Genomic DNA, 26,758 nt, shown 5'->3' with positions numbered 1-26,758 from the left:
GAAATGTGGGCATGCCTTCCTATCCTATGGCCTATAGTGTGCTGCTCCTTGTTCTAACATATCCTTGGCACTGGGCTTGCACTGCCTCGGATGGGCCCATCTATAGGTAAGTACCATGCACCTTCTTAGCGTACAGGCTATTAGTATGACCATGTTTCATGTAGCCTGGGGACATAGTATCATACACCATTTAACACCATATACAGTTTTAGGCACTTTTTTTATTATTATATAGTTTAAATACTATGGAGCAAACTGTTGCAGCTCACTTCTCAGAGCATCAAGGTAACCATTTTAAAGAGTTTACTGATAATTTATCCCAGTGTAAGGATGTCTTGGTGTGTTCAGTTATGCCACTTATGCTCTCAGTCTATGTCTAATGCTTGTGCTAACAGATTAAAAACTCAACAGGGAAATACCCAGGAGAGCTCTTCTGACCTGTCCCTTAGGCAATATATCCACTCTTCAACTTCAGAAGAAAAAAAAAAAGACTTACCTGAGAAATTCATTCTTTCATGATGGTGAGAAACCAAGAGACCCACCCTTGTTTTCTCCAACATAGGTGTGTCCGGTCCACGGCGTCATCCTTACTTGTGGGATATTCTCTTCCCCAACAGGAAATGGCAAAGAGCCCAGCAAAGCTGGTCACATGATCCCTCCTAGGCTCCGCCTACCCCAGTCATTCTCTTTGCCGTTGTACAGGCAACATCTCCACGGAGATGGCTTAGAGTTTTTTAGTGTTTAACTGTAGTTTTTCATTATTCAATCAAGAGTTTGTTATTTTCAAATAGTGCTGGTACGTACTATTTACTCAGAAACAGAAAAGAGATGAAGAATTCTGTTTGTATGAGGAAAATGATTTTAGCAACCGTAACTAAAATCCATGGCTGTTCCACACAGGACTGTTGAGAGCAATTAACTTCAGTTGGGGGAACAGTTTGCAGTCTCTTGCTGCTTGAGGTATGACACATTCTAACAAGACGATGTAATGCTGGAAGCTGTCATTTTCCCTATGGGATCCGGTAAGCCATGTTTATTACGATTGTAAATAAGGGCTTCACAAGGGCTTATTTAAACTGTAGACTTTTTTTGGGCTAAATCGATTGATATTAACACTTATTTAGCCTTGAGGAATCATTTATTCTGGGTATTTTGATTTAATAATATCGGCAGGCACTGTTTTAGACACCTTATTCTTTAGGGGCTTTCCCAAAGCATAGGCAGAGTCTCATTTTCGCGCCGGTGTTGCGCACTTGTTTTTGAGAGGCATGGCATGCAGTCGCATGTGAGAGGAGCTCTGATACTTATAAAAGACTTCTGAAGGCGTCATTTGGTATCGTATTCCCCTTTGGGTTTGGTTGGGTCTCAGCAAAGCAGATACCAGGGACTGTAAAGGGGTTTAAAGCTTAAAACGGCTCCGGTTCCGTTATTTTAAGGGTTAAAGCTTCCAAAATTGGTGTGCAATATTTTCAAGGCTTTAAGACGCTGTGGTGAAAATTTGGTGAATTTTGAACAATTCCTTCATGTTTTTTCGCAATTGCAGTAATAAAGTGTGTTCAGTTTAAAATTTAAAGTGACAGTAACGGTTTTATTTTAAAACGTTTTTTGTACTTTCTGATCAAGTTTATGCCTGTTTAACATGTCTGAACTACCAGATAGACTGTGTTCTGAATGTGGGGAAGCCAGAATTCCTATTCATTTAAATAAATGTGATTTATGTGATAATGACAATGATGCCCAAGATGATTCCTCAAGTGAGGGGAGTAAGCATGGTACTGCATCATTCCCTCCTTCGTCTACACGAGTCTTGCCCACTCAGGAGGCCCCTAGTACATCTAGCGCGCCAATTCTCCTTACTATGCAACAATTAACGGCTGTAATGGATAATTCTGTCAAAAACATTTTAGCCAAAATGAACCCTTGTCAGCGTAAGCGTGGCTGCTCTGTTTTAGTTACTGAAGAGCATGACGACGCTGATATTAATATCTCTGAAGGGCCCCTAACCCAATCTGAGGGGGCCAGGGAGGTTTTGTCTGAGGGAGAAATTACTGATTTAGGGAACATTTCTCAGCAGGCTGAATCTGATGTGATTACATTTAAATTTAAATTGGAACATCTCCGCATTTTGCTTAAGGAGGTATTATCCACTCTGGATGATTGTGAAAATTTAATCATCCCAGAGAAACTATGTAAAATGGACAAGTTCCTAGAGGTGCCGGGGCTCCCAGAAGCTTTTCCTATACCCAAGCGGGTGGCGGACATTGTTAATAAAGAATGGGAAAGGCCCGGTATTCCTTTCGTCCCTCCCCCCATATTTAAAAAATTGTTTCCTATGGTCGACCCCAGAAAGGACTTATGGCAGTCAGTCCCCAAGGTCGAGGGAGCGGTTTCTACTTTAAACAAACGCACCACTATTCCCATAGAGGATAGTTGTGCTTTCAAAGATCCTATGGATAAAAAATTAGAAGGTTTGCTTAAAAAGATGTTTGTTCAGCAGGGTTACCTTCTACAACCCATTTCATGCATTGTCCCTGTCACTACAGCCGCATATTTCTGGTTTGATGAACTGCTTAAGGTGCTCGATAGTGACTCTCCTCCTTATGAGGAGATTATGGACAGAATCAATGCTCTCAAATTGGCTAATTCTTTCACTCTAGACGCCTCTTTGCAATTGGCTAAGTTAGCGGCTAAGAACTCTGGGTTTGCTATTGTGGCGCGCAGAGCGCTTTGGTTGAAATCTTGGTCGGCTGATGCGTCTTCCAAGAACAAGCTACTAAACATTCCTTTCAAGGGGAAAACGCTGTTTGGTCCTGACTTGAAAGAGATTATCTCTGATATCACTGGGGGTAAGGGCCACGCCCTTCCTCAGGATCGGCCCTTCAAGGCAAAAAATAGACCTAATTTTCGTCCCTTTCGTAAAAACGGACCAGCCCAAGGTGTTACGTCCTCTAAGCAAGAGGGTAATACTTCTCAGGCCAAGCCAGCTTGGAGACCAATGCAAGGCTGGAACAAGGGAAAGCAGGCCAAGAAACCTGCCACTGTTACCAAGACAGCATGAAATATTGGCCCCCGATCCGGGACCGGATCTGGTGGGGGGCAGACTCTCTCTCTTCGCTCAGGCTTGGGCAAGAGATGTTCTGGATCCCTGGGCGCTAGAAATAGTCTCCCAGGGTTATCTTCTGGAATTCAAGGGACTTCCCCCAAGGGGGAGGTTCCACAAGTCGCAGTTGTCTTCAGACCACATAAAAAGACAGGCGTTCTTACATTGTGTAGAAGACCTGTTAAAAATGGGAGTGATTCATCCTGTTCCATTAAGAGAACAAGGGATGGGGTTCTACTCCAATCTGTTTATAGTTCCCAAAAAAGAGGGAACGTTCAGACCAATCCTAGATCTCAAGATCTTAAACAAATTTCTCAAGGTCCCATCGTTCAAGATGGAAACCATTCGAACTATCCTTCCTTCCATCCAGGAAGGTCAATTTATGACCACGGTGGATTTAAAGGATGCGTATCTACATATTCCTATCCACAAGGAACATCATCGGTTCCTAAGGTTTGCATTCCTGGACAAACATTACCAGTTCGTGGCGCTTCCTTTCGGATTAGCCACTGCTCCAAGGATTTTCACAAAGGTACTAGGGTCCCTTCTAGCGGTGCTAAGACCAAGGGGCATTGCAGTAGTACCTTACCTGGACGACATTCTGATTCAAGCGTCGTCCCTTCCTCAAGCAAAGGCTCACACGGACATTGTCCTGGCCTTTCTCAGATCTCACGGCTGGAAAGTGAACGTGGAAAAGAGTTCTCTATCCCCGTCAACAAGGGTTCCCTTCTTGGGAACAATTATAGACTCCTTAGAAATGAGGATCTTTCTAACAGAGGCCAGAAAAACAAAGCTTCTGGACTCTTGTCGGATACTTCATTCCGTTCCTCTTCCTTCCATAGCTCAGTGCATGGAAGTGATCGGGTTGATGGTGGCGGCGATGGACATAGTTCCTTTTGCGCGCATTCATCTAAGACCATTACAACTGTGCATGCTCAGTCAGTGGAATGGGGACTATACAGACTTGTCTCCGAAGATACAAGTAAATCAGAGGACCAGAGACTCACTCCGTTGGTGGCTGTCCCTGGACAATCTGTCTCAAGGGATGATGTTCCACAGACCAGAGTGGGTCATTGTCACGACCGACGCCAGTCTGATAGGCTGGGGCGCGGTCTGGGGATCCCTGAAAGCTCAGGGTCTTTGGTCTCGGGAAGAATCTCTTCTACCGATAAATATTCTGGAACTGAGAGCGATATTCAATGCGCTCCAGGCCTGGCCCCAGCTTGCGAGGACCAGGTTCATACGGTTTCAATCAGACAACATGACGACTGTTGCGTACATCAACCATCAGGGGGGAACAAGGAGTTCCCTAGCGATGGAAGAAGTAACCAAAATTATTCTTTGGGCGGAGTCTCACTCCTGCCACCTGTCTGCTATCCACATCCCAGGAGTGGAAAATTGGGAAGCGGATTTTCTGAGTCGTCAGACATTACATCCGGGGGAGTGGGAACTCCATCCGGAAATCTTTGCCCAAGTCACTCACCTGTGGGGCATTCCAGACATGGATCTGATGGCCTCTCGTCAGAACTTCAAAGTTCCTTGCTACGGGGCCAGATCCAGGGATCCCAAGGCGGCTCTAGTGGATGCACTAGTAGCACCTTGGACCTTCAAACTAGCTTATGTGTTCCCGCCATTTCCTCTCATCCCCAGGCTGATAGCCAGGATCAAGCAGGAGAGGGCGTCGGTGATCTTGATAGCTCCTGCGTGGCCACGCAGGACTTGGTATGCAGATCTGGTGAATATGTCATCGGCTCCACCTTGGAAGCTACCTTTGAGACGAGACCTTCTTGTTCAGGGTCCGTTCGAACATCCGAATCTGGTTTCACTCCAGCTGACTGCTTGGAGATTGAACGCTTGATTTTATCGAAGCGAGGATTCTCAGATTCTGTGATCGATACTCTTGTTCAGGCCAGAAAGCCTGTGACTAGAAAGATTTACCACAAAATTTGGAAAAAATATATCTGTTGGTGTGAATCTAAAGGATTCCCTTGGGACAAGGTTAAGATTCCTAGGATTCTATCCTTCCTTCAAGAAGGATTGGAAAAAGGATTATCTGCAAGTTCCCTGAAGGGACAGATTTCTGCCTTGTCGGTATTACTTCACAAAAAGCTGGCAGCTGTGCCAGATGTTCAAGCCTTTGTTCAGGCTCTGGTTAGAATCAAGCCTGTTTACAAACCTTTGACTCCTCCTTGGAGTCTCAATTTAGTTCTTTCAGTTCTTCAGGGGGTTCCGTTTGAACCCTTACATTCCGTTGATATTAAGTTATTATCTTGGAAAGTTTTGTTTTTAGTTGCGATTTCTTCTGCTAGAAGAGTCTCAGAATTATCTGCTCTGCAGTGTTCTCCTCCTTATCTGGTGTTCCATGCAGATAAGGTGGTTTTACGTACTAAACCTGGTTTTCTTCCAAAAGTTGTTTCTAACAAAAACATTAACCAGGAGATTATCGTACCTTCTCTGTGTCCAAAACCAGTTTCAAAGAAGGAACGTTTGTTGCACAATTTGGATGTTGTTCGCGCTCTAAAATTCTATTTAGATGCTACAAAGGATTTTAGACAAACATCTTCCTTGTTTGTTGTTTATTCAGGTAAAAGGAGAGGTCAAAAAGCAACTTCTACCTCTCTCTCTTTTTGGATTAAAAGCATCATCAGATTGGCTTACGAGACTGCCGGACGGCAGCCTCCCGAAAGAATCACAGCTCATTCCACTAGGGCTGTGGCTTCCACATGGGCCTTCAAGAACGAGGCTTCTGTTGATCAGATATGTAGGGCAGCGACTTGGTCTTCACTGCACACTTTTACCAAATTTTACAAGTTTGATACTTTTGCTTCTTCTGAGGCTATTTTTGGGAGAAAGGTTTTGCAAGCCGTGGTGCCTTCCATTTAGGTGACCTGATTTGCTCCCTCCCTTCATCCGTGTCCTAAAGCTTTGGTATTGGTTCCCACAAGTAAGGATGACGCCGTGGACCGGACACACCTATGTTGGAGAAAACAGAATTTATGTTTACCTGATAAATTTCTTTCTCCAACGGTGTGTCCGGTCCACGGCCCGCCCTGGTTTTTTTAATCAGGTCTGATATTTTATTTTCTTTAACTACAGTCACCACGGTACCATATGGTTTCTCCTATGCAAATATTCCTCCTTAACGTCGGTCGAATGACTGGGGTAGGCGGAGCCTAGGAGGGATCATGTGACCAGCTTTGCTGGGCTCTTTGCCATTTCCTGTTGGGGAAGAGAATATCCCACAAGTAAGGATGACGCCGTGGACCGGACACACCGTTGGAGAAAGAAATTTATCAGGTAAACATAAATTCTGTTTTTTCTGTACAGTTGGCGGCAGTACCAGTTTCCACTTCACTTTCCCTGCTTTATCTTTCCTACTTATTTCAATTTCTTCTTCTTTCTCATGGCCATATATAAGATTTAGGGATTATGGGAATGTGTGAGGGATTAAAAGTTCTATTATGTTGGGTGTTTTGCCTCGTCCTAATGTACTGGAGTTATATCTCACATGTGATACTCGTGGACTCTCGCTATCATGAAAGAAATGAACCAGGTAAGCATTATTTTTTTTTAATTATTCATTAAAGCTGACCTGGGTTTATTTGCACATTAGCGCACTCTGGTTTATCTTATGAACTGTTGTTTACAATATAATAGAATGAATGATCTCTTAACATAGAACTAGTTGGCACATACAGCTTTACTATATTATCGTACAAATAATCCACACAGGGATGATAATGACAAGGTCAGACCCTTCTGTCCTTTTTGTCAACAGCATGCAAGACAAAAATATAGAAGCTTCTTCAACAATTTCTCAACTTCTGGGAGAGAACTATTTATCTGAAAAAAAATTGCATCACGAAAACAGTGAAGGCGCAGATGACTTTTCTGATCTCTCTGCATTTCTGAGTCAGGAGGAATTGGACCAAAGTGTACATCTAGCAAGAGAGTCAATTGACCAAGACAGAAAACAGAAAGATGGGCAGATTAACCCTATATGCCCACCTAGAGATTTAAAAAAACAATTTAAACCTTCTGTGAGGCCTCCAGATGACAAAATAACCAAACCACCATCCAATAACAAAGTAGAAGTGTCCAGCAGCCATCAGGAACCCCACATAAAGGTTACTAAGAGCACCACAGAAGGCACTAAAGATCTGGAAAAAAATCAAAGAACTAATCCACATGGGACAGAAGCAGAGACAAAAAAAGAATTCCTAAATAAAGCTGCAGATTTCATTGAAGAACTATCTTCACTATTCAAAGCCAATAGCTCCAAGCGAATAAGACCGAAGACATTAAAAAATCGCAGGAGCAAACGTGAACTAAAAAGTGGAAAACTTGAAGAGGACATATCTAGCTATTCTAATCCACCTGAAAATCGTGAAAGGCCACAGCATGTAAAACCATTAGAAACAGAAATAACTACTGCTGTACCTGAGACAGGTGATGGGCTAGAAGCCGTAGAGCTGGAAACTGATCACAACAAGTTGTATGTTGAACAAGATAATCCAGTGTCATCATTTTATCTCCAGGGGACTATTGAGCAGCCTCCAAGGTTTATTCAGAAATTAAAAAGTAGGGAAGTAACCGAGGGAACTAGAGTACAGTTGGACTGCATTGTGGTTGGAATTCCAGCACCTGAAGTCAGGTACCCATTTTCATCTTTTACTGCTTAACCCTTTAACCAGAACAGTCAAATGTGCCAAGAATTGATGTAATCAGATCATTCTCCAAAATCAAAATGCAGATTTTTTTGTTTAATATTGTCCCCAATCCCAACATCTTAGAGTTTACTGTGCAAAAATGTCATACTCAAGGAGGCCAATTTAATAAGCTCTGTAAGGAGCTTGATGCCCCCTGTTTCCATGCAAACATTCAGGCTTACCGGAAACAGAAGTTATGAAGCAGCGGTCTAAACACTGCTGCTCCATAACTTGTCTGCCTGCTCTGAGGCCGCGGACAGAAATCAACCCAGTCGAATACGATTGAGTTTATTGACACCCCCTGCTAGCGCCAATTGGTCGCAAATCTGCAGGGGGCTGCATTGCCACAGCAGTTCACAAGAACTGCTGGTGCAATTATAAATTCTGAGAGCATATGCTGTTGGCATTTATCGATGTGCAGCAGACATGATATGCTACTTCGTATCATGTCCACTTGCACTTTGATAAATATACTCCAAAATGTTTATTTTATGATTCAGATAGAACTTTCCAATTTATGTCTATTATCATCAATTTTATTATTATACTTAGTTAAAAAGCAGGTACGTAAGCTCAGGAGCATGCACGTGTCTGCAGCACTATAAGGTAGCAGTTACATTATTAGCAAGAGCACTAGATGGTAACACTATTTCCTGTCATGTAGTGTATCAGACATGTGCACGCTACTTACCTAGGTATCTCTTCAACAAAGAATAACATTGTTAGGTGTTGTTTTCAGAGGGGGAGTGTCAGTCAGAGCTTGGCCTGGAGCACACCCTATCAGCTGGAAATAAAGGGGTTATTTGATTAGGATATCCCAGAGAACAGAAATCAGACCACGTAGCAATGAGTCTAAAAACTATTCCGTTTATTGAAAGATGAAAGGCACGTCTTTAGGCGACAGTTACAGCTTATAGGGTTAACATGATGACACTTCATGACCGCGTCATTTTACACAGTGTTTGTCAGGAAAAATATAAGCTCATTATTATAATTAGGTAAAGCAGAGTTGTGAAAAACGATGTTTCTTATAACCATAATAAAAAGGTACATCTGGGCCCAAAGCAAGGCCGTGTGGGCATCTTATAGAGATAACAACTTCCAGGCGCATCGCCAAGAACATTTGCAAGGCCAACCTAGCGCTACAGAAATACATAACATCTATATCTTTTACCACTACATAATAACTGCTATAATAAATGTTACTTAGACAAGATGGATGCCTTAAGACAAAATGGCCACTAAGAACAAAATGTCGTTGGTAATGCTAACAATTCCTAACATACCACCCTTTTATTCTAACAGAATAACATAAAATAGAAAAGCACAAAAAATTAGTAAATCCTTTAACAACAATATAAGCCTAATACTTCGGTAACACGAATCTATGTGAGAATACTGTAGAGAAATGTATTCACATGTAGTGCTATAATTTTATAGTCCAATAGAGCACAATTTGTCACTGCACATAGGTGCGGCCTCTCCAATACTCTCCGTCCACCTCCCAGCATCCTCAAACTACTGGTCTATCTGCACAAAGACCCAACCAGCCCTCTATCTACCCCCAAACAACGCTGCATCTTTATTTCTCCACCTGCATTGCTAGCACTCCCCCAATATTTCCAACAGTTTCTTGCTCTGTACATTCTCCACAGTGAAGCATGACATGGTAACAGCACAAATGTCTCCAGGTGGCCTCTGATCACTTTAAGAACAGTCTTTGTCCTCTTAGAGTGCTCCACCTTCCTCAGACACTCTGCTTCGATACCATAGTTCATTTGCAATAGGGGTGCTTATCCAGTGTTCTTCTGCAGGTAGATGCTGAAAGTCCTATGGTTTGTTAATGGGGTAGACAAAGAAAGCCAGTGGACCCTCATAGCAAACAGACACTCGAGTCAGAAGGAGTCTAAGAAGGAAACAAAACAGCACAAGATGAGTACACACCCCGATACAATCACAATTATGTCCAAATAAAACTTCTTTCACCTTTTTTTTGTAAGCATCACCATTCCTTAACTTAACTTATCTTATGTCCTTTAAAACCAAAAAAACATTGTGGATTTATAATACAAACTAAATACTTTGAAACTTTTACAGAGAATAACTCACAGCTTCTCTATACAATTTAAATGATACTTCATAAATACTAAGCAAGTGAAAACTGCTAGACTTAATCAAGAGGCTGAATGGCTATGCTAAGTAACTTATGCTAAGGGCTGCCTGGCAACAAAAATAAAAACGGTCAATAAAAATATTTTCTTTAAAATGAATTTCTTTACACTGTCACTTGGAACTACTAAAAATAAAAGAACCTAGTGTTGCTTTATTCTGCAAAGCTACTATCTGTAATGTTTATAATTCTCCAACTATGATCTTAATAGTCAGCAGTCTTGTCTGATATAAACACTGCTAGTTTACTAATTATTTTATGCAACCTAAATTATCACACACTCCTGTATGAGGAAATAATACAATCATAACATCATTTAAAACTACAAAATCTTTTAAAGGTAAACACATATTTATGGTAAGATAATTCCTTTCATTGACAAACATCTGGAATTACAAAATTCAAATTGCAGATACCATACCAATTAATAAAACGTAAAAATACATTTGCTTTCATAACACAGCTCCAATAAGAGCCATGGTAGGTAGAAAATGTACCATCAATATAACTATAATTATGCTACTCCCTAAACAAATATTTATCTGTATAATTAATATAAATTTCTAGCTGAGCCATGTCCTCACTGCGTTCCATAGGTTGGAGGGTCTAAAATATTCTGATATATTGCAGCATTTTCTTTAAACTATAAAGGTGCAAACATATTCTCTATACTCAGAGGGCCATTCAATAGGTTACAACACTTCAAGGTTTAGAGTTACACTTATCTAGAGGGTTACTTTGTTTAAGTACATAAACTACAATGTGTACTAATACCAATAAGGCATACTTTTCTGCAGACAAAACTATATGACTTCTTATAACTAATATGATCAACAAAAAATAACACAAATACAAGAGAATACAAAACAAGCAATATAAGTAAACAAGTTAAAACAATACTCCCCTAATTTAACTGTGGATGACTTTGTAACTGCGTAACAGGTCCTCAATTCAACAGACAAGGCACAGTCCAGAGAAGGATAGTCTTTATGTTCTGAAGACACACATCATAGGAAACAGTCTGGGGCTGGTACCAGCATGCAAAGCAAAGATTGGATCCAAAGATAGTTCAGCAACTTTTACTGCAGTATGGTTAAAACAGACTTGACAAAAGGTCTTTTATCATCATTTTTTTTTCTTCACCTAGGCACCAGGCATTTCTTTTGTTTAAAAGGTTTACTTGCATTCAATCTTCAATCTTTTGGAGAGTGCACTATGGAATTTAATCTGTACAGATTTTACCTAAATATGAAAAACTCAAAAATAATTCAGTTAGTGTCTTTAATCTCTGGATACAGCTTCATGATCTCATCCTGCAAATACAAATATTGTGTTAAGAACAAAATAGAAAAATAAAAACATTTAAGGTTCATTTACTTACTTAAAATAATCACCCAAATCACATAAAGATACTCATCAATACTTCCCCCTTTGTTTGCGTGAAACCCCATGTGTCACGCAAACAAAATATAACAACAAACTAAAAGACAATTCATGCACTCCACTCATGCATGTAGTATACTATTCTTTACATCAGGCAAAATCAAATACACCTCAGTATTCAATATTCCATCTGTATCGCACCCTTCCACACGCATTCACTAAAAATAAAAACACAACATTCGCTTAGAAAACACTTAAAACCAACTGTCCATTACATAAAACATTAACAACCGACACAAACTTTTAACAACCAGAATTAACCTGAAATTCAACACATATACTTACACATTCACTGAAACACAGCACTCGCAAAACAATACAAATAATTAAAATCCTATAACAACCGTCTATACCCTGGTTCTGCAAATTCTACCATGCACAATACTATGAGATCACACTAATGATGCAATCACTTCAGAAGACTTCCAGTTGCATATTTACAAATAAAATCCCTAACCATAAATTTACAAAGGAACACACAAACACCTAAGTACTATATTCTGGGAAAGGTCAGATAATAATGGTAAAGCCATTGTTCTATATAGCCCCTGCTTGCATCCACAGTGTAAATCCACCATTAAATAAATCATGTGTGGCACAAATAATTTGTGAAAAGCTCTAGAATCCAGTCTATAGTTTTACATAACCAAGATTTTAATAAATATACAATAATTTAATTTACCTTCTTTATAATTTGATAATCACCATTTTGCGGCTCTCTAACTAAATATAACAATGGTATACAACAAAATGAGCTTTCTAAAAGATTAATAATAACACTTTACACTAATAGATTAAAAGGACAGTTTGTCCAAAAATTTCCCCTTTAAATTGTTCCCAATGATCCACTGTCCTCACTTATAATAAAAAATGTATACTGACGTCCATTGAATAGCCTAAGCAAACACAGCCAGCATAAACAAACACACACTCACAGTGGGGTGCAGGATAGTTAAAGGGACATTTTACCCAAAGTAAAAAATATCTTGAATTGAAACTGCTGACATAGTTACATATACTAGTGTTTGGCTTACAATAAACCTCATTTTCTTTCTCTGTAAATATTTCTTTAAAATCTCAGATTTTATATCAGTTTGCTTGTACCCTTTTAAATATTTTCTCTTCTTTTTTTCCCCCGCTAGTCTCACAGATCGCAACACAATGATTGCATCAGTTCAGTTTGCCTTACAGAGAGAATTGAGTTACACTGCGTAAATGTCTGCTATCTAAACGGCAGATTTTATATAATATATACAAGGAAAGGTCTCAAAAAATATATTTTGCAAACTTCTACATTTATATTTTATCTCCTTTACTTGTTAATACAGTGTTATTGCTTCTCATGAACTCCTTTCACATGAGTGAACTGGTCCTTTAAGTAATAAAATGACAATTTCTTTCATGTAATTTTCAAGAGTCCATGAGCTAGTGACGTATGGGATATACAATCCTACCAGGAGGGGCAAAGTTTCCCAAACCTCAAAATGCCTATAAATACACCCCTCACCACACACACAATTCAGTTTTACAAACTTTGCTTCCTATGGAGGTGGTGAAGTAAGTTTGTGCTAAGATTTCTACGTTGATATGCGCTTCTCAGCTTTTTTGAAGACCGATTCCTCTAAGAGTACAGAGAATGTCAGAGGGACGTGAAGAGAGTATCACCTATTGAATGCAATGATTTTCCTAACTGGGTCTATTTCATAGGTTCTCTGTTATCGGTCGTAGAGATTCATCTCCTACCTCCCTTTTCAGATCGACTATATACTCTCATATACCATTACCTCTACTGATAACTGTTTCAGTACTGGTTTGGCTATCTGCTATATGTGGATGGGTGTTTTTTTTTTGGTAAGTATGTTTTTTCTCTTACATTGGTGTATCCAGTCCATGGATTCATCCTTACTTGTGGGAAATTCTCAATCCCTACAGGAAGTGGCAAAGAGAGCACACAGCAAAGCTGTCCATATAGCTCCCCTCAGGCTCCGCCCCCCAGTCATTCTCTTTGCCGCTCTAACAAGTAGCATCTCCACAGGAGTGTAAAGGGAATGTGGTGTTAGTTTGTAGTTTTTTATTTCTTCAATCAAAAGTTTGTTATTTTAAAATAGTGCCGGTTTGTGCTATTTACTCTGAGGCAGAAAATGATGAAGATTCTGCTGAGAGGAAAATGATTTTAGCACCTTGTAACTAAAATCCATTGCTGTTCCCACGCAGGACTGTTGAATACAGGAAAGCTTCAGTTGGGGGGAACAGTTTGCAGGCTTAACTGCTTTAAGGTATGTTTCAGTCATTTTTTCTAGTCAAGACTTAGTAATGCTAGAAGACTGACAGAATCCCCATGTGGGAAAGGTAAGCCATATTCTGAGACTTAGTATAGAAGGAAGGCTTATTTGTAAGGGCTCAAAACACTGGTGGACACTGTTAAGGGGCAATCGATTATTTTTTTAAGATAATCTGACATTATACAAGTTTTATATTGCATTTAAAACACTTTTTGGGGTTTTATTCCGCATGGCATATATTTAGACACCTATTTTGGCTTGGGAAGGCCCCACAAACTCCTGAGGGAAGATGGAGGGGGCCTGAGTTTCGCGCCTCAGTTGCGCAGTTGATTTTACAAACAGCTTCATACAGATACATGTGAAGGGTCCAAAGATTACTTGAGGACTTCAGAGAGGTTTATTTTCGATCAAAACTAATCCCCAAGGAAGGCAGGACACAGCTAAGGCTGTGGCATGGTTAATTTGCTCCGGTTTGGGCAGTAGGGGGTTAATTGACTTGAATTTTAGTGTGCAATCATTTCAAAGCATTAGGATCATATGGTGAAAATTTCATAAAGATTGGATGATTTTTGGAGGTTTAGTAAAAACGTATGCGCTTTTTATTATTTAAAGGCACAGTACTGTTTTTTCAAAAATTGTATTTTACTGTATTTGAGTGCTGTCTAAGTCTGTTTAACATGTCTGAGCCTACAGATAGACCTTGTTTTATGTGTTTAAAAGCCATGGCGGTCCCCCCCTTTTACATTTGTGTTTAAAGTGTGCTAACATATCCAAACATTTTAAAGACCATGCAGTGACACTTAAAAATGTGGCCCAAGATGATTCTTTAACGGAAGGTAATGAGGATAGCCCTCCTTCCTCTCCCCATGTGTCGACACCAGTTACGCCCGCGCAAGCGATGCCTAGTATCTCTAGCGCATTGGCCCTTATTACATTGCAACAATTAGCAACAGTCATGGATAATTCCCTTGCAGCATTTCTATCCAAACTGCCTGTTTTTCCTAAAAAGCGTGATAGCTCAGTTTTAAGAACAGAGGATGAGCAATCAGAAGTTTTGGATAATTTATCTGTTGTACCCTCACAACCCTCTGACGTGGCGGTGAGGGATGTACTGTCTGAGGGAGAAATTTGTGACGCAGGTAAAATTTCTCAGCGGGCAGAATCAGATTTCTTAGCGTTTAAATTTAAGCTGGAACACCTCCGCGTACTGCTTAAGGAGGTTTTAGCTACGCTGGTTGATTGTGACCCTATGGTGGTCCCAGAAAAATTGTGTAAAATGGACAAGTTTTTAGAAGTCCCTGTATACACTGATGCGTTTCCGATCCCTAAGAGGGTGGCGGATATTGTGACTAGGGAGTGGGAGAGACCGGCGTACCTTTTTGTTCCCCCCTATCTTTAAGAAAATGTTCCCCATAACTGACCCCAGGCGGGCGGTCCCTAAGGTAGAGGGAGCAGTTTCAACACTAGCTAAGCGCACAACTATACCAATAAAAGACAGTTGTGTTTTCAAAGATCCTATGGATAACAAATTAGAAGGGTTACTAAAGAAAATATTTGTTCAACAAGGTATCCTTCTTCAACCAATTGCCTGCATTATTCCTGTAACTACTGCAGCGGCTTTTTGGTTGAGGCGCTGGAGGAGTCGCTCCAGAGGGAGACTTCATATGACAAAGTCATGGATAGAATTCATGCTCTAAAGCTGGTTAATTCTTTCATTACAGATGCCGCTTTACAATTAACTAAATTAGCGGCGAAAAATTCTGGTTTTGCCATTGTCGTCCAAAACAAAATTACTTAATATCAGGAAAGGGCCATGCCCTTCCACAAGATAGACCTTTTAAGGCTAATTTGCGCTCCTTTCTCAACTTCAGGAGCGGACCTGCTTCAACCTCTGCAACCGCAAAGCAAGAGGGTAACGTTTCCCAGCCCAAAGCAACATAAAAGCCTTTGCAGGGCTGGAACAAGGGTAAACAGGCCAAGAAGCCTGCTGCTGCTACCAAGACAGCATGAAAGGGTAGCCCCCGCTCCGGGACCGGATCTAGTAGAGGGCAGACTTCTCTCTTGCTCACGCTTGGGCAAAAGATGTTCCAGATCCCTGGGCATTAGAAATTGTTGCTCAAGGGTATCTTCTAGAATTCGAAGACTCTCCCCCAAGGTGAAGGTTCCACATTTCTCGTTTGTCTTCAGACCAGACAAAGAAACAGGCGTTCTTACGCTGTGTAGAAGATCTTCTAAAGATGGGAGTGATACACCCAGTTCCAACTGCAGAGCAAGGACTGGGTTTTTACTCAAACCTGTTTGTAGTTCCCCAAAAGGAAGGAACTTTCAGGCCAATCCTGGATTTAAAAATTCTAAACAAATTCCTCAGAGTTCCATCATTCAAAATGGAAACCATTCGGACAATCTTACCATTGATCCAGGAAGATCAATATATGACTACCGTGGATTTAAAGGATGCGTACCTACATATTCTTATCCACAAAGATCACCATCAGTTCCTAAGGTTCGCCTTTCTGGACAAGAATTTTCACAAAGGTGCTAGGGTCCATTCTAGCGGTACTAAGACCGCGGGGCATTGCAGTAGCACCTTATCTGGACGACATATTAATTCTGGCGTCGTCTTTTCAAAGAGCCAAGGCTCATACAGAAATAGTTCTGGCCTTTCTAAGGTCTCACGGGTGGAAGGTGAACGTCGAAAAAAGTTCTCTGTCCCCGCTCACAAGGGTTCCCTTCCTGTGAACGCTAATAGACTCGGTAGAGATGAGAATATTTCTGACGGAGGTCAGGAAGTTAAAACTTTTAACTACTTGCCGAGTTCTTTATTCTGTTCCTCGGCCTTCTGTGGCTCAGTGCATGGAGGTAACCGGGTTAATGGTTGCGGCAATGGACGTTGTTCCCTTTGCCAGAATTCATCTCAGACCACTGCAGCTGTGCATGCTCAAACTGTGGAATGGGGATTATGTAGATTGTCTCCTTAGATACAAATGGACGAGAAAACCAGAGATTATCTTCTCTGGTGGTTGTCTCAGGATCACCTGACTCAGGGAATGTGCTTCCGCAGACCAGAGTGGATCATTGTCACGACCGATTCCAGTCTGTTAGGCTGGGGTGCGGTCTGGGACTCCCTGAAAGCTCAGGGCCTATGGTCTCGGGAAGAGTCTCTTCTCCCGATAAACATTTTGGAACTGAGAGCGATATTCAACACGCTCCAGACATAGCCTCAACTAGCGGAGGCCAGGTTCATCAGGTTTCAGTCGGACAACATCACGACTGTAGCGTACATCAATCATCAGGGAGGAACGAAGAGTTCCCTAGCGATAAAGAAAGTATCCAAGATCATCAAATGGGCGGAGGATCACTCCTGCCACCTATCTGCAATTCACATCCCAGGAATAGACAACTGGGAGGCGGATTTTCTGAGTCGTCAGACCTTTCACCCGGGGGAGTGGGAACTCCTTCCGGAGGTTTTTGCTCAGCTTACCCAGCTATGGGGTATTCCAGAGTTGGATCTGATGGCGTCCCGTCAGAATTCCAAACTTTCTCTTTACGGATCCAGGTCCAGGGACCCCAAGGCGGCATTGATAGATGCTCTAGTAGCGCCTTGGTCCTTCAATCTGGCTTATGTTTTTCCACCGTTTCCCCTTCTCCCTCGTCTGGTAGCCAGAATCAAACAGGAGAAGGCTTCGGTAATTTTGATAGCGCCTGCGTAGCCACGCAGGACTTGGTATGCAGATCTAGTGGACATGTCATCTGTTCCACCATGGACACTGCCATCGAGGCAGGATCTTCTAATTCAAGGTCCATTCAAGCATCCAAATCTAGTTCTCTGCAGCTGACTGCTTGGAGATTGAACGCTTAATTCTATCTAAGCGTAGGTTCTCTGGATCAGTTATAGATACTTTGATCCAGGCTAGAAAACCTGTCACCAGGAACATTTACTATAAGATATGGCGGAAATATCTTTCTTGGTGTGAATCCAAGGGTTACTCGTGGAGTAAGATTAGGATTCCTAGGATTTTGTCATTTCTCCAAGAAGGATTGGAGAAAGGATTGTCAGCTAGTTCCTTAAAGGGACAGATATCTGCTCTATCTATTCTGTTTCACAGGCGTCTGGCGGAAGTACCAGACGTTCAAGCGTTTGCAAAGGCTTTAGTCAGAATCAAGCCTGTCTATAAACCTGTGGCTCCTACATGGAGTCTAAATTTAGTTCTTTCTGTCCTTCAAGGGGTTCCGTTTGAACCTTTACATTCCATAGATATTAAGTGATTATCTTGGAAAGTTTTGTTTTTGGTAACTATTTCTTCTGCTCGAACAGTTACAGAATTGTCTGCTTTGCAGTGTAATTCACCCTATCTGGTGTTTCATGCAGATAAGGTTGTTTTGCGTACAAAACCTGGTTTCCTTCCGAAAGTGGTTTCTAATAAGAATATTAACCAGGAAATCATTGTTCCTTCTCTGTGTCCTAATTCAGTTTCTAAGAAGGAAAGGCTGTTATACAATCTTGATGTGGTTCGTGCTTTAAAATTCTATTTAAAAGCAACTAAAGATTTCAGACACACGTCATCCTTGTTTGTTGTCTATTCTAGTAAGAGGAGAGGTCAAAATGCTATCGCTTCCTCTCTTTTCTTTTGGCTGAAAAGCATTATCCGATTGACTTATGAGACTGCTGGACAGCAGCCTCCTGAACGAATTACAGCTCTTTCCACCAGAGCTGTGGCTACCACATGGGCTTTCAAGAATGAGGCTTCTGTTGAACAGATTTGTAAAGCAGCGACTTGGTCTTCACTGCATACTTTTGCCAAATTTTACAAATTTGATACTTTTGCTTCTTTGGAGGCTATTTTTTTGGGAGAAAGGTTTTGCAAGTAGTGGTGCCTTCCGTTTAGGTTACCTGACTTGTTCCCTCCCTTCATCCGTTTCCTAAAGCTTTGGTATTGGTTCCCACAAGTAAGGATGAATCCGTGGACTGGATACACCAATGTAAGAGAAAACAGAATTTATGCTTACCTGATAAATTTCTTTCTCTTACGGTGTATCCAGTCCACGGCCCGCCCTGGCAATTAAGTCAGGTTCAAATTTATTTTTTGTAAAACTACAGTCATCACTGCACACTATGGTTCTCCTTTTTCTCCTAACCGTCGGTCGAATGACTGGGGGGGTGGAGCCTGAGGGGAGCTATATGGACAGCTTTGCTGTGTGCTCTCTTTGCCACTTCCTGTAGGGATTGAGAATATCCCACAAGTAAGGATGAATCCGTGGACTGGATACACCGTAAGAGAAATTTATCAGGTAAGCATAAATTCTGTTTTTTTGTTGTTTTTTTTTTTTAATGAACTTACAACTTTTATTAATAACACACCTAGGGTTAGTTTTGATTTTGGGTGTAAACATTGTGTGAACAAACATTAAAAATCAAGTAAAAAAATGCAATGAACAATGCTTTTTGCAGGGTATTTGACTTTATATTTGAACAAGTGACATAAACCTACATATACACATACAACTACATATATACACAGACCTACAACTAGTTTCTCAAACAGTTTCCATTGAAGCAAATAGAAGGAAGCTGCCTAGGTAAATCACATAAGTAGGCATTCTGTGTTGCAATTGAGGTACATGAAAGTAGAAATTAAGTAATTAGTGTTGGATCATAGCCAAATTATTCACTATAACAGTGAGGTTTGGACTATAGACACAAATAATATGGTAAAGTGGGGGTCCAGATAAAACAGTTGATGATTTCAATGTGCCCTTAGGCCTTAGGTTGGACAGTTCCTGGGTAGGGCCATTTTAGTGAGTAATAGTATATGTGTATATATGTTGATCTTCTTGCCAAAGGTTTGGGTAGGGTTACAAATATGTTTGGAGGGAAGATTTTTTGTATATAAATCGAGCTTCTGTGTAACCTACTGATCATGCCAAGTAAAGTTTATTGACTTCCTACTTTTGAACAGCTGCTTTTCCATTTTGTAAAAAATATATTTGTATATAATTATAACTCCTAGCTAACTTTTCAAGTTTATACGTAATGGAATAATTGATAAAAAACGAAACAAAACAGAAGTGAAATGCATTTGAAAACCTGTGTCTTTTGTGGGATTTTCCAGTTTGGCTGTTAAGAAATTAAGATATATCCATTTTTAGATTTATACAGTATATATACAGTAAATGCAACAAACATAAAGTCCATAACTCACTCACAAGCTCTCAGCTAGGATTAAAAAGCAAAATTGGAAGAGTTAGTTACTGCATTTGGCCAAATTGGACAAGCTCAGGCACCACATCAAGGTCTCTTCCAAGTGCCTGAGTCCCTAATACGGCCACACAACTGCAGCCATGCACACAAATGCAAGCTAATAATCAAACAAACTGGGAACAGGTCAGGGTTCATATATATATATATTTCCATCAAAGCTTAGATTTTAGTGTTGGGCAAATATTTCAGCACATAAAAATAACAAATGGTGGGGGCATTTACTCCAGTATGAAAAGTGGCCGTTAAGTAGTATCAATCTTGAATGTCAAGCCATGGGAATTAATCTTTAAAATTAACATTCAAATGTTACATTAGTTTTCTAACAGTACACTTAGCATTTGAAAATATTCAAGACAGGCATGCGCCTTACTATACTGCATTTTTACCTCAGACTGTGAGACATTCTTACAGTAAATTGGGATTCACTCTCCATTGCCCTGTCCTACTCAATCCTCAACAAGTATGTTTTTTATTACTTAAGACACCCCAGCTATGGTCTGGCACTTTATGCATTTATATAAAGTTCTAAATATATGTATTGTACTTATATTTGCCATGAGTCAGGTTCATGTATTTCCTTGTGCAGACTGTCAGTGTCATTTTTGGGAAATAAACATATTAAGAAATATTTTTTCTTACCTTTTTCAAATTGACTACTTTTTGCTTACAAATTGCGGGCAGTATTAAGTCCATGGATGTGCCAAATGCTAGACTTTATTGAGTCATTCTTGGCGCAAGAATTTTTTTTGGCGTGAAAAGTACGTCCGTTGACGCAGGTTCGTCATTTCCGGTGTTGTACTTGACACAGAAGCTTTACACACTGTTGCGTCGTTAGTATCAACGTGTCTACTTTACCTGCCTTCGCCGGCCCAATACGCCCGCCTAAGCTCGCCTACCATCGCCGCCGCGGACCTGAAAAATCTCGCCAAAGTTATCAATAAATCTGTCAAAAAGCCGCACACCAAGTACGGGGCGATGAGCAGCGGACTGTGATAGTTATCACTCATCCGATCTCGCTGCTCTTCGGCTTTTCTACAGCTTTATTGCTAGCCTGTCACTAAGCACCCACACTAAACTACACTGTTCTACCCCCTATACCGGAGCCCCCCGCAACTAAATAAAGTTAGTAACCCCTAAACCGCCGCTCCCGGACACCGCCGCAACTATAATAAATGTATTAACCCCTAAACCGCCGCTCCCGGAGCCCACCGCCACCTACATTATACCTAATAACCCCTATCCTGCCCCCCCTATACCGCCGCCACCTATAATAAATTTATTAACCCCTATCCTGCTGATCCCGGACCCCGCCGCAACTAAATAAATTGTTTAACCCCTAATCTGCCGCTCCCGGACCCCGCAGTCACCTATATTAAACAAATTAACCCCTAATCTGCCCCCTACACCGTCGCCACCTATAATACATTTATTAACCCCTATCCTGCCCCCCCTACACCGCCGCAACTATAATAAAATTATTAACCCCTAAACCTAAGTCTAACCCTAACCCCCCCTAACTTAAATATTAATTAAATACATCTAAATAAATTTAACTCTTATTAAATTAATTATTCCTATTTAAAACTAAATACTTGCCTTTAAAATAAACCCTAATATAGCTACAATATAAATAATAATTTTATTGTAGCTATCTTAGGATTTATTTTTATTTTACAGGCAAATTTCAATTTATTTTAACTAGGTACAATAGCTATTAAATAGTTATTAACTATTTAATAGCTACCTAGTTAAAATAAAGAGATATTAACCTGTAAAATAAAAACTAACCTAAGTTACAATTACACCTAACACTACACTATACTTAAATAAATTATTCCTATTTAAAACTAAATACTTACCTGTAAAATAAACACTAACAGGCCCATTTATCAAAGGGCTTGCGGACCTGATCCGATACTGCGGATCAGGTCCGCAAGACCTCGCTAAATGCGGAGAGCAATACGCTCTCCGCATTTAACATTGCACCAGCAGCTCACAAGAGCTGCTGGTGCAACGCCGCCCCCTGCTGACTCGCGGCCAATCGGCCGCCATCAGGGAGCTGTCAATCAACCCGATCGTATTCGATCGGGTTGATGTCTGGCGATTCCTGTCCGCCTGTTCAGAGCAGGCGGACAGGGTTATGGAGCAGCGGTCTTTAGACCGCTGCTTCATAACTTGTGTTTCTGGCGAGTCTGAAGACTCGCCAGAAACACGGCCCTTCAAGCTCCATACGGAGCTTGATAAATGGGCCTGCAGGATAGCTAAATTGTAATTAATAATTACATTGTAGCTTTTTTAGGATTTATATTTATTTTACAGGTAACTTTGTATTTATTTTATCTAGTTAGAATAGTTATTAAATAGTTATTAACTATTTCATAACTACCTAGCTAAAAGAAATACAAAATTAACTGTAAAATAAATCCTAACCTAAGTTACAATTAAACCTAACACTACACTATCATTAAATTAATTAAATAAATTACCTACAAATAACTACAATTAAATACAATTAAATAAGCTAACTAAAGTACAAAAAATAAAAAAAATAAAGTTACAAACATTTCAAAAATATTACAACAATTCCATTCGAAATTAAGGTAGATAAAATAAATACAAAGTTACCTGTAAAATAAATATAAATTTTAAAATGGCTACAATATAATTATTAATTACATTGTAGCTATCTTAGGGTTTATTTTACAGGTAAGTATTTAGTTTTAAATAGGAATAATTTATTTAAGTATAGTGTAGTGTTAGGTGTAATTGTAACTTAGGTTAGTTTTTATTTGACAGGTTAATTTCTCTTTATTTTAGCTAGGTAGCTATTAAATAGTTAATAACTATTTAATAGCTATTGTACCTAGTTAAAATAAATTGAAATTTGCCTGTAAAATAAAAATAAATCCTAGGATAGCTACAATAAAATTATTATTTATATTGTAGCTATATTAGGGTTTATTTTAAAGGTAAGTATTTCGTTTTAAATAGGAATAATTAATTTAATAAGAGTTAAATTTATTTAGATGTATTTAATTAATATTTTTTAGGGGGGGTTAGGGTTAGACTTCGGTTTAGGGGTTAATAATTTTATTATAGTTGCGGTGGTGTAGGGGGGGCAGGATAGGGGTTAATAAATGTATTATAGGTTGCGGTGGTGTAGGGGGGCAGGATAGGGGTTAATAAATGTATTATAGGGGGCAGATTAGGGGTTAATAAGTTTAATATAGGTGGCGGCGGGGTCCGGGAGCGGCGGTTTAGGGGTTAATACATTTATTATAGTTGCGGCGGTGTCCGGGAGCGGCGGTTTATGGGGTTAATAACTTTATTTAGTTGTGGCGGTGTAGGGGGGGGACAGATTAGGGGTTAATATGTGTAATGTAGCTTGCGGTGGGCTTCGGGAGCGGCGGTTTAGGGGGTAATAACTTTATTTAGTTGCGGCGGTGTAGGGGGGGCAGATTAGGGGTGTTTAGACTAACTTAGGCGAATCAGCCTCGCCACAAATACGCTGCGGAATTCCAGCGTATTTGATGTTGACGGCTTGATAACTAGAGGCCAATGTGTCCATCAGTAATAGTACATTGCCAGTTGCATTTCCTTCAACTTCTAATGTACATGATATACCTATGAATTTTAAAGAATTTGTTACTGATTCTATTCAGAAGGCTTTGTCTGCATTTCCACCTTCTAATAAACGTAAAAGGTCTTTTAAAACTTCTCATTTAGCTGATGAAATTTCAAATGACCAACAACATAATAATTCATCCTCTTCTGATGAGGATCTATCTGAAAAAGAAGATCCTTCCTCAGATATTGACACTGACAAATCTACTTATTTATTTAAAATAGAGTATATGCGTTCTTTATTAAAAGAAGTGTTAATTACTTTGGATATTGAGGAAACCAGTCCTCTTGACGTTCAGTCTAGTAAACGTTTAAATGCTGTTTTTAAACCTCCTGTGGTTACTCCAGAGGTTTTTCTATTCCTGATGCTATTTCTGATATGATTTCTAAGGAATGGAATAAGCCAGGTACTTCTTTCTTCTACAAGATATGACGAGTCCACGGATTTCATCCTTACTTGTGGGATATTAACCTCCTGCTAACAGGAAGTGGCAAAGAGCACCACAGCAGAGCTGTATATATAGCTCCTCCCTTCCCTCCACCCCCAGTCATTCTCTTTGCCTGTGTTAGTAATAGGAAGAGGTAAAGTGAGGTGTTAGTTTTAGATTCTTCAATCAAGAAGTTTTTTTATTTTAAATGGTACCGGTGAGTACTATTTTCCTCAGGGAGATATGGAATGAAGAAGATTTCTGCCCTGAGGTTGATGATCTTAGCAGATGTAACTAAGATCCATGTTGGTTACCACAGAGCTTCTGAAGGTAGTGCAAGAGAAATTTTCAGTGTGGAGAATGGTTGCATGCTACAAGCAGCATTGAGGTATGTTCAGTCTTTTATTCTGAGGAGACTTGGTATATCAGAGCTGGCTGACATTTTTTCCCTGCAAGGGAAGGGGTAAGCAGTAGACCTGTACACTGAGGGTGTTACTGAAAATCCAATGTTATACATATTGCTCTGACACTGTATGGGGCTGGACACTGGGAGAGGCAGCTTGACATTTTATATTTTATTAAAACAAAAGTCAGTAGGGCTGCAAGTTTTATTGAAAGATTGTTAAGGGGACCACATGGCTTATTTTCAAACCGCTTCCCATGCGGTTAGAAAGACTGTTAGGATGACGTCCATGATGGGCGGGGCCTATTTTGCGCGCTCAGACGCACAGTTTACTCTGGCTGAGAAGGCAGCAGGCATTAGCTCCAGTGGGGCCTAAACTTGTGTTCTGTTCACTGGATTGTTGTCGAGTCATTCTGGAGTACCCTGGGGGCAGGTAGGCGCAGGGGTCATTTTTTTCTGTTAAGATATATTTTTTTGGTTAACATGTCTCTTAGAGGGTAAATTCACCTTTTACTTATAGGGTGCAATCATTTTTGGGCCAATTGAATCATCATATTTAATTGTGTAGCGTTTTTTTAATGTTTTAGGCAGTTTGAGAAAAAATTGTGCGCTTTTTATTTCTTAAAGGCGCAGTACACATTTTTCTAAAAGTTGTTTAAATCAATAAATTAGGTGATTTACGACTATTGTGGTTATTTCTAGTCTGGTCAACATGTCTGACATTGATAAAACTAATTGTTCTATGTGTTTAGAAGCCATTGTGGAACCCCCTCTTACTTTGTGTACCTCTTGTACTAAAAGGGCCTTACATTGTAAAAAGCATACTGTAAGTAAAGAAAGTGTGCCTAAGGATGATTCTCAGTCTGAAGAGAATCAGGATATGCCATCTAATTCTCCCCAAGTGTCACAACCTTTAACGCCCATGCAAGCGACGCCAAGTACCTCAAGAGCGTCTAATTCTTTTACTCTGCAGGATATGGCTGCAGTTATGTCAACTACCCTTACAGAGGTGTTATCTAAGTTACCAGTGTTACAGGGTAAACACAGTAGGTCAGGTATTAATGTGAATACTGAATCCTCTGATGCTTTATTGGCTATTTACAATGTACCCTCATAGGGCTCTGAGTTGGGGGTCAGGGAATTGTTGTCTGAGGGAGAACTTTCAGACCCAGGAAGTATGTTACCTCAGACAGATTCGGACGTCATGTCCTTTAAATTTAAGCTCGAACACCTCCGCCTGTTACTTCGGGAGGTTTGAGCGACTCTGGATGATTGTGACCCTATTGTAATACCTCCAGAGAAATTGTGTAAAATGGACAAATATCTAGAGGTACCTACTTACACTGATATGTTTCCGGTTCCTAAAAGAATTTCGGAAATTATAAAAAAGGAATGGGACAGACTGGGTATACCGTTCTCTCCTCCTCCTAATTTCAAGAAAATGTATCCCATATCAGACACCATTCGGGACTCTTGGCAGTCGGTCCCTAAGGTGGAGGGAGCTATTTCTACCCTGGCTAAGCGTACAACTATACCTATTGAAGACAGTTGTGCTTTCAAAGACCCTATGAATAAGAAGTTAGAGGGTCTTCTAAAGAAATGATTTGTTCATCAAGGTTTCCTTTTACAACCAACAGCTTGCATTGTTCCAATTACTACTGCAGCAGCTTTTTGGTTTGATGCTCTAGAAGAGTCTCTGAGGGCTGAGACCCCTTTAGAGGACATTTTAGATAGAATTAGGGCTCTCAAGCTAGCTAATTCTTTTATTACAGATGCCTCCTTTCAAATTGCTAAGTTGGCGGTGAAAAATGCAGGGTTTGCCATTTTGGCACGTAAAGCGTTATGGTTAAAATCGTGGTCTGCTGATGTGTCATCTAAATCAAAGCTCTTAGCTATTCCTTTCAAGGGGAAGACCCTATTTGGGCTGGAGTTGAAGGAAATCATTTCTGACGTTACTGAAGGTAAAGGTCACGCTCTACCTCAGGATAAGTCTGTTACGATGGTAAACAAAATATTTTTTGTTCCTTTCAAAATTTTAAAGGAGTACCCTCTGCTTCCTCTTCCTCCACAAAGTCTTGAGACCCAACCAGGCTTGGAACAAGGGTACACAACCCAAGAAGCCCACTGCTGCTACAAAGACAGCATGAAGGGGCGGCCCCCGATCCGGGACCGGTTCTTGTAGGGGGCAGACTTTCTTTCTTTGCCCAGGCTTGGGCAAGAGATGTTCAGGACCCCTGGGCACTGGAAATCGTGACCCACGGGTATCAACTGGAATTCAAGGATTTTCTCCCAAGAGGGAGATTTCTTCTTTCACGATTGTCTGTAGACCAGATAAAAAGA

The 26,758-nt window shown here is 40.3% G+C and overlaps 1 protein-coding gene across 3 annotated transcripts in view; it reads left to right on the top strand.

The window, feature by feature from the left end:
• The window catches only part of MYPN (myopalladin), a 777,058-nt gene that overhangs the window by 27 nt on the left and 750,273 nt on the right, over positions 1–26,758 (top strand). For all 3 annotated transcript variants that reach the window (XM_053691847.1, XM_053691846.1, XM_053691845.1), the window contains exons 1-2: positions 1–106; positions 6,879–7,754. The exon at positions 1–106 is cut by the window's left edge. In XM_053691847.1, the coding sequence (XP_053547822.1) occupies positions 12–106; positions 6,879–7,754 (971 nt within the window). In that variant the 5' untranslated portion in view covers positions 1–11. The remainder of the gene's footprint in view (positions 107–6,878; positions 7,755–26,758) is intronic.

Source organism: Bombina bombina, chromosome 9 (assembly GCF_027579735.1).
Source record: "Bombina bombina isolate aBomBom1 chromosome 9, aBomBom1.pri, whole genome shotgun sequence".
Classification (NCBI taxonomy): Eukaryota; Metazoa; Chordata; class Amphibia; order Anura; family Bombinatoridae; genus Bombina; species Bombina bombina.
Note: the sequence above shows the minus strand (reverse complement) of the source record. Positions and strands in the feature narration are given on the sequence as shown.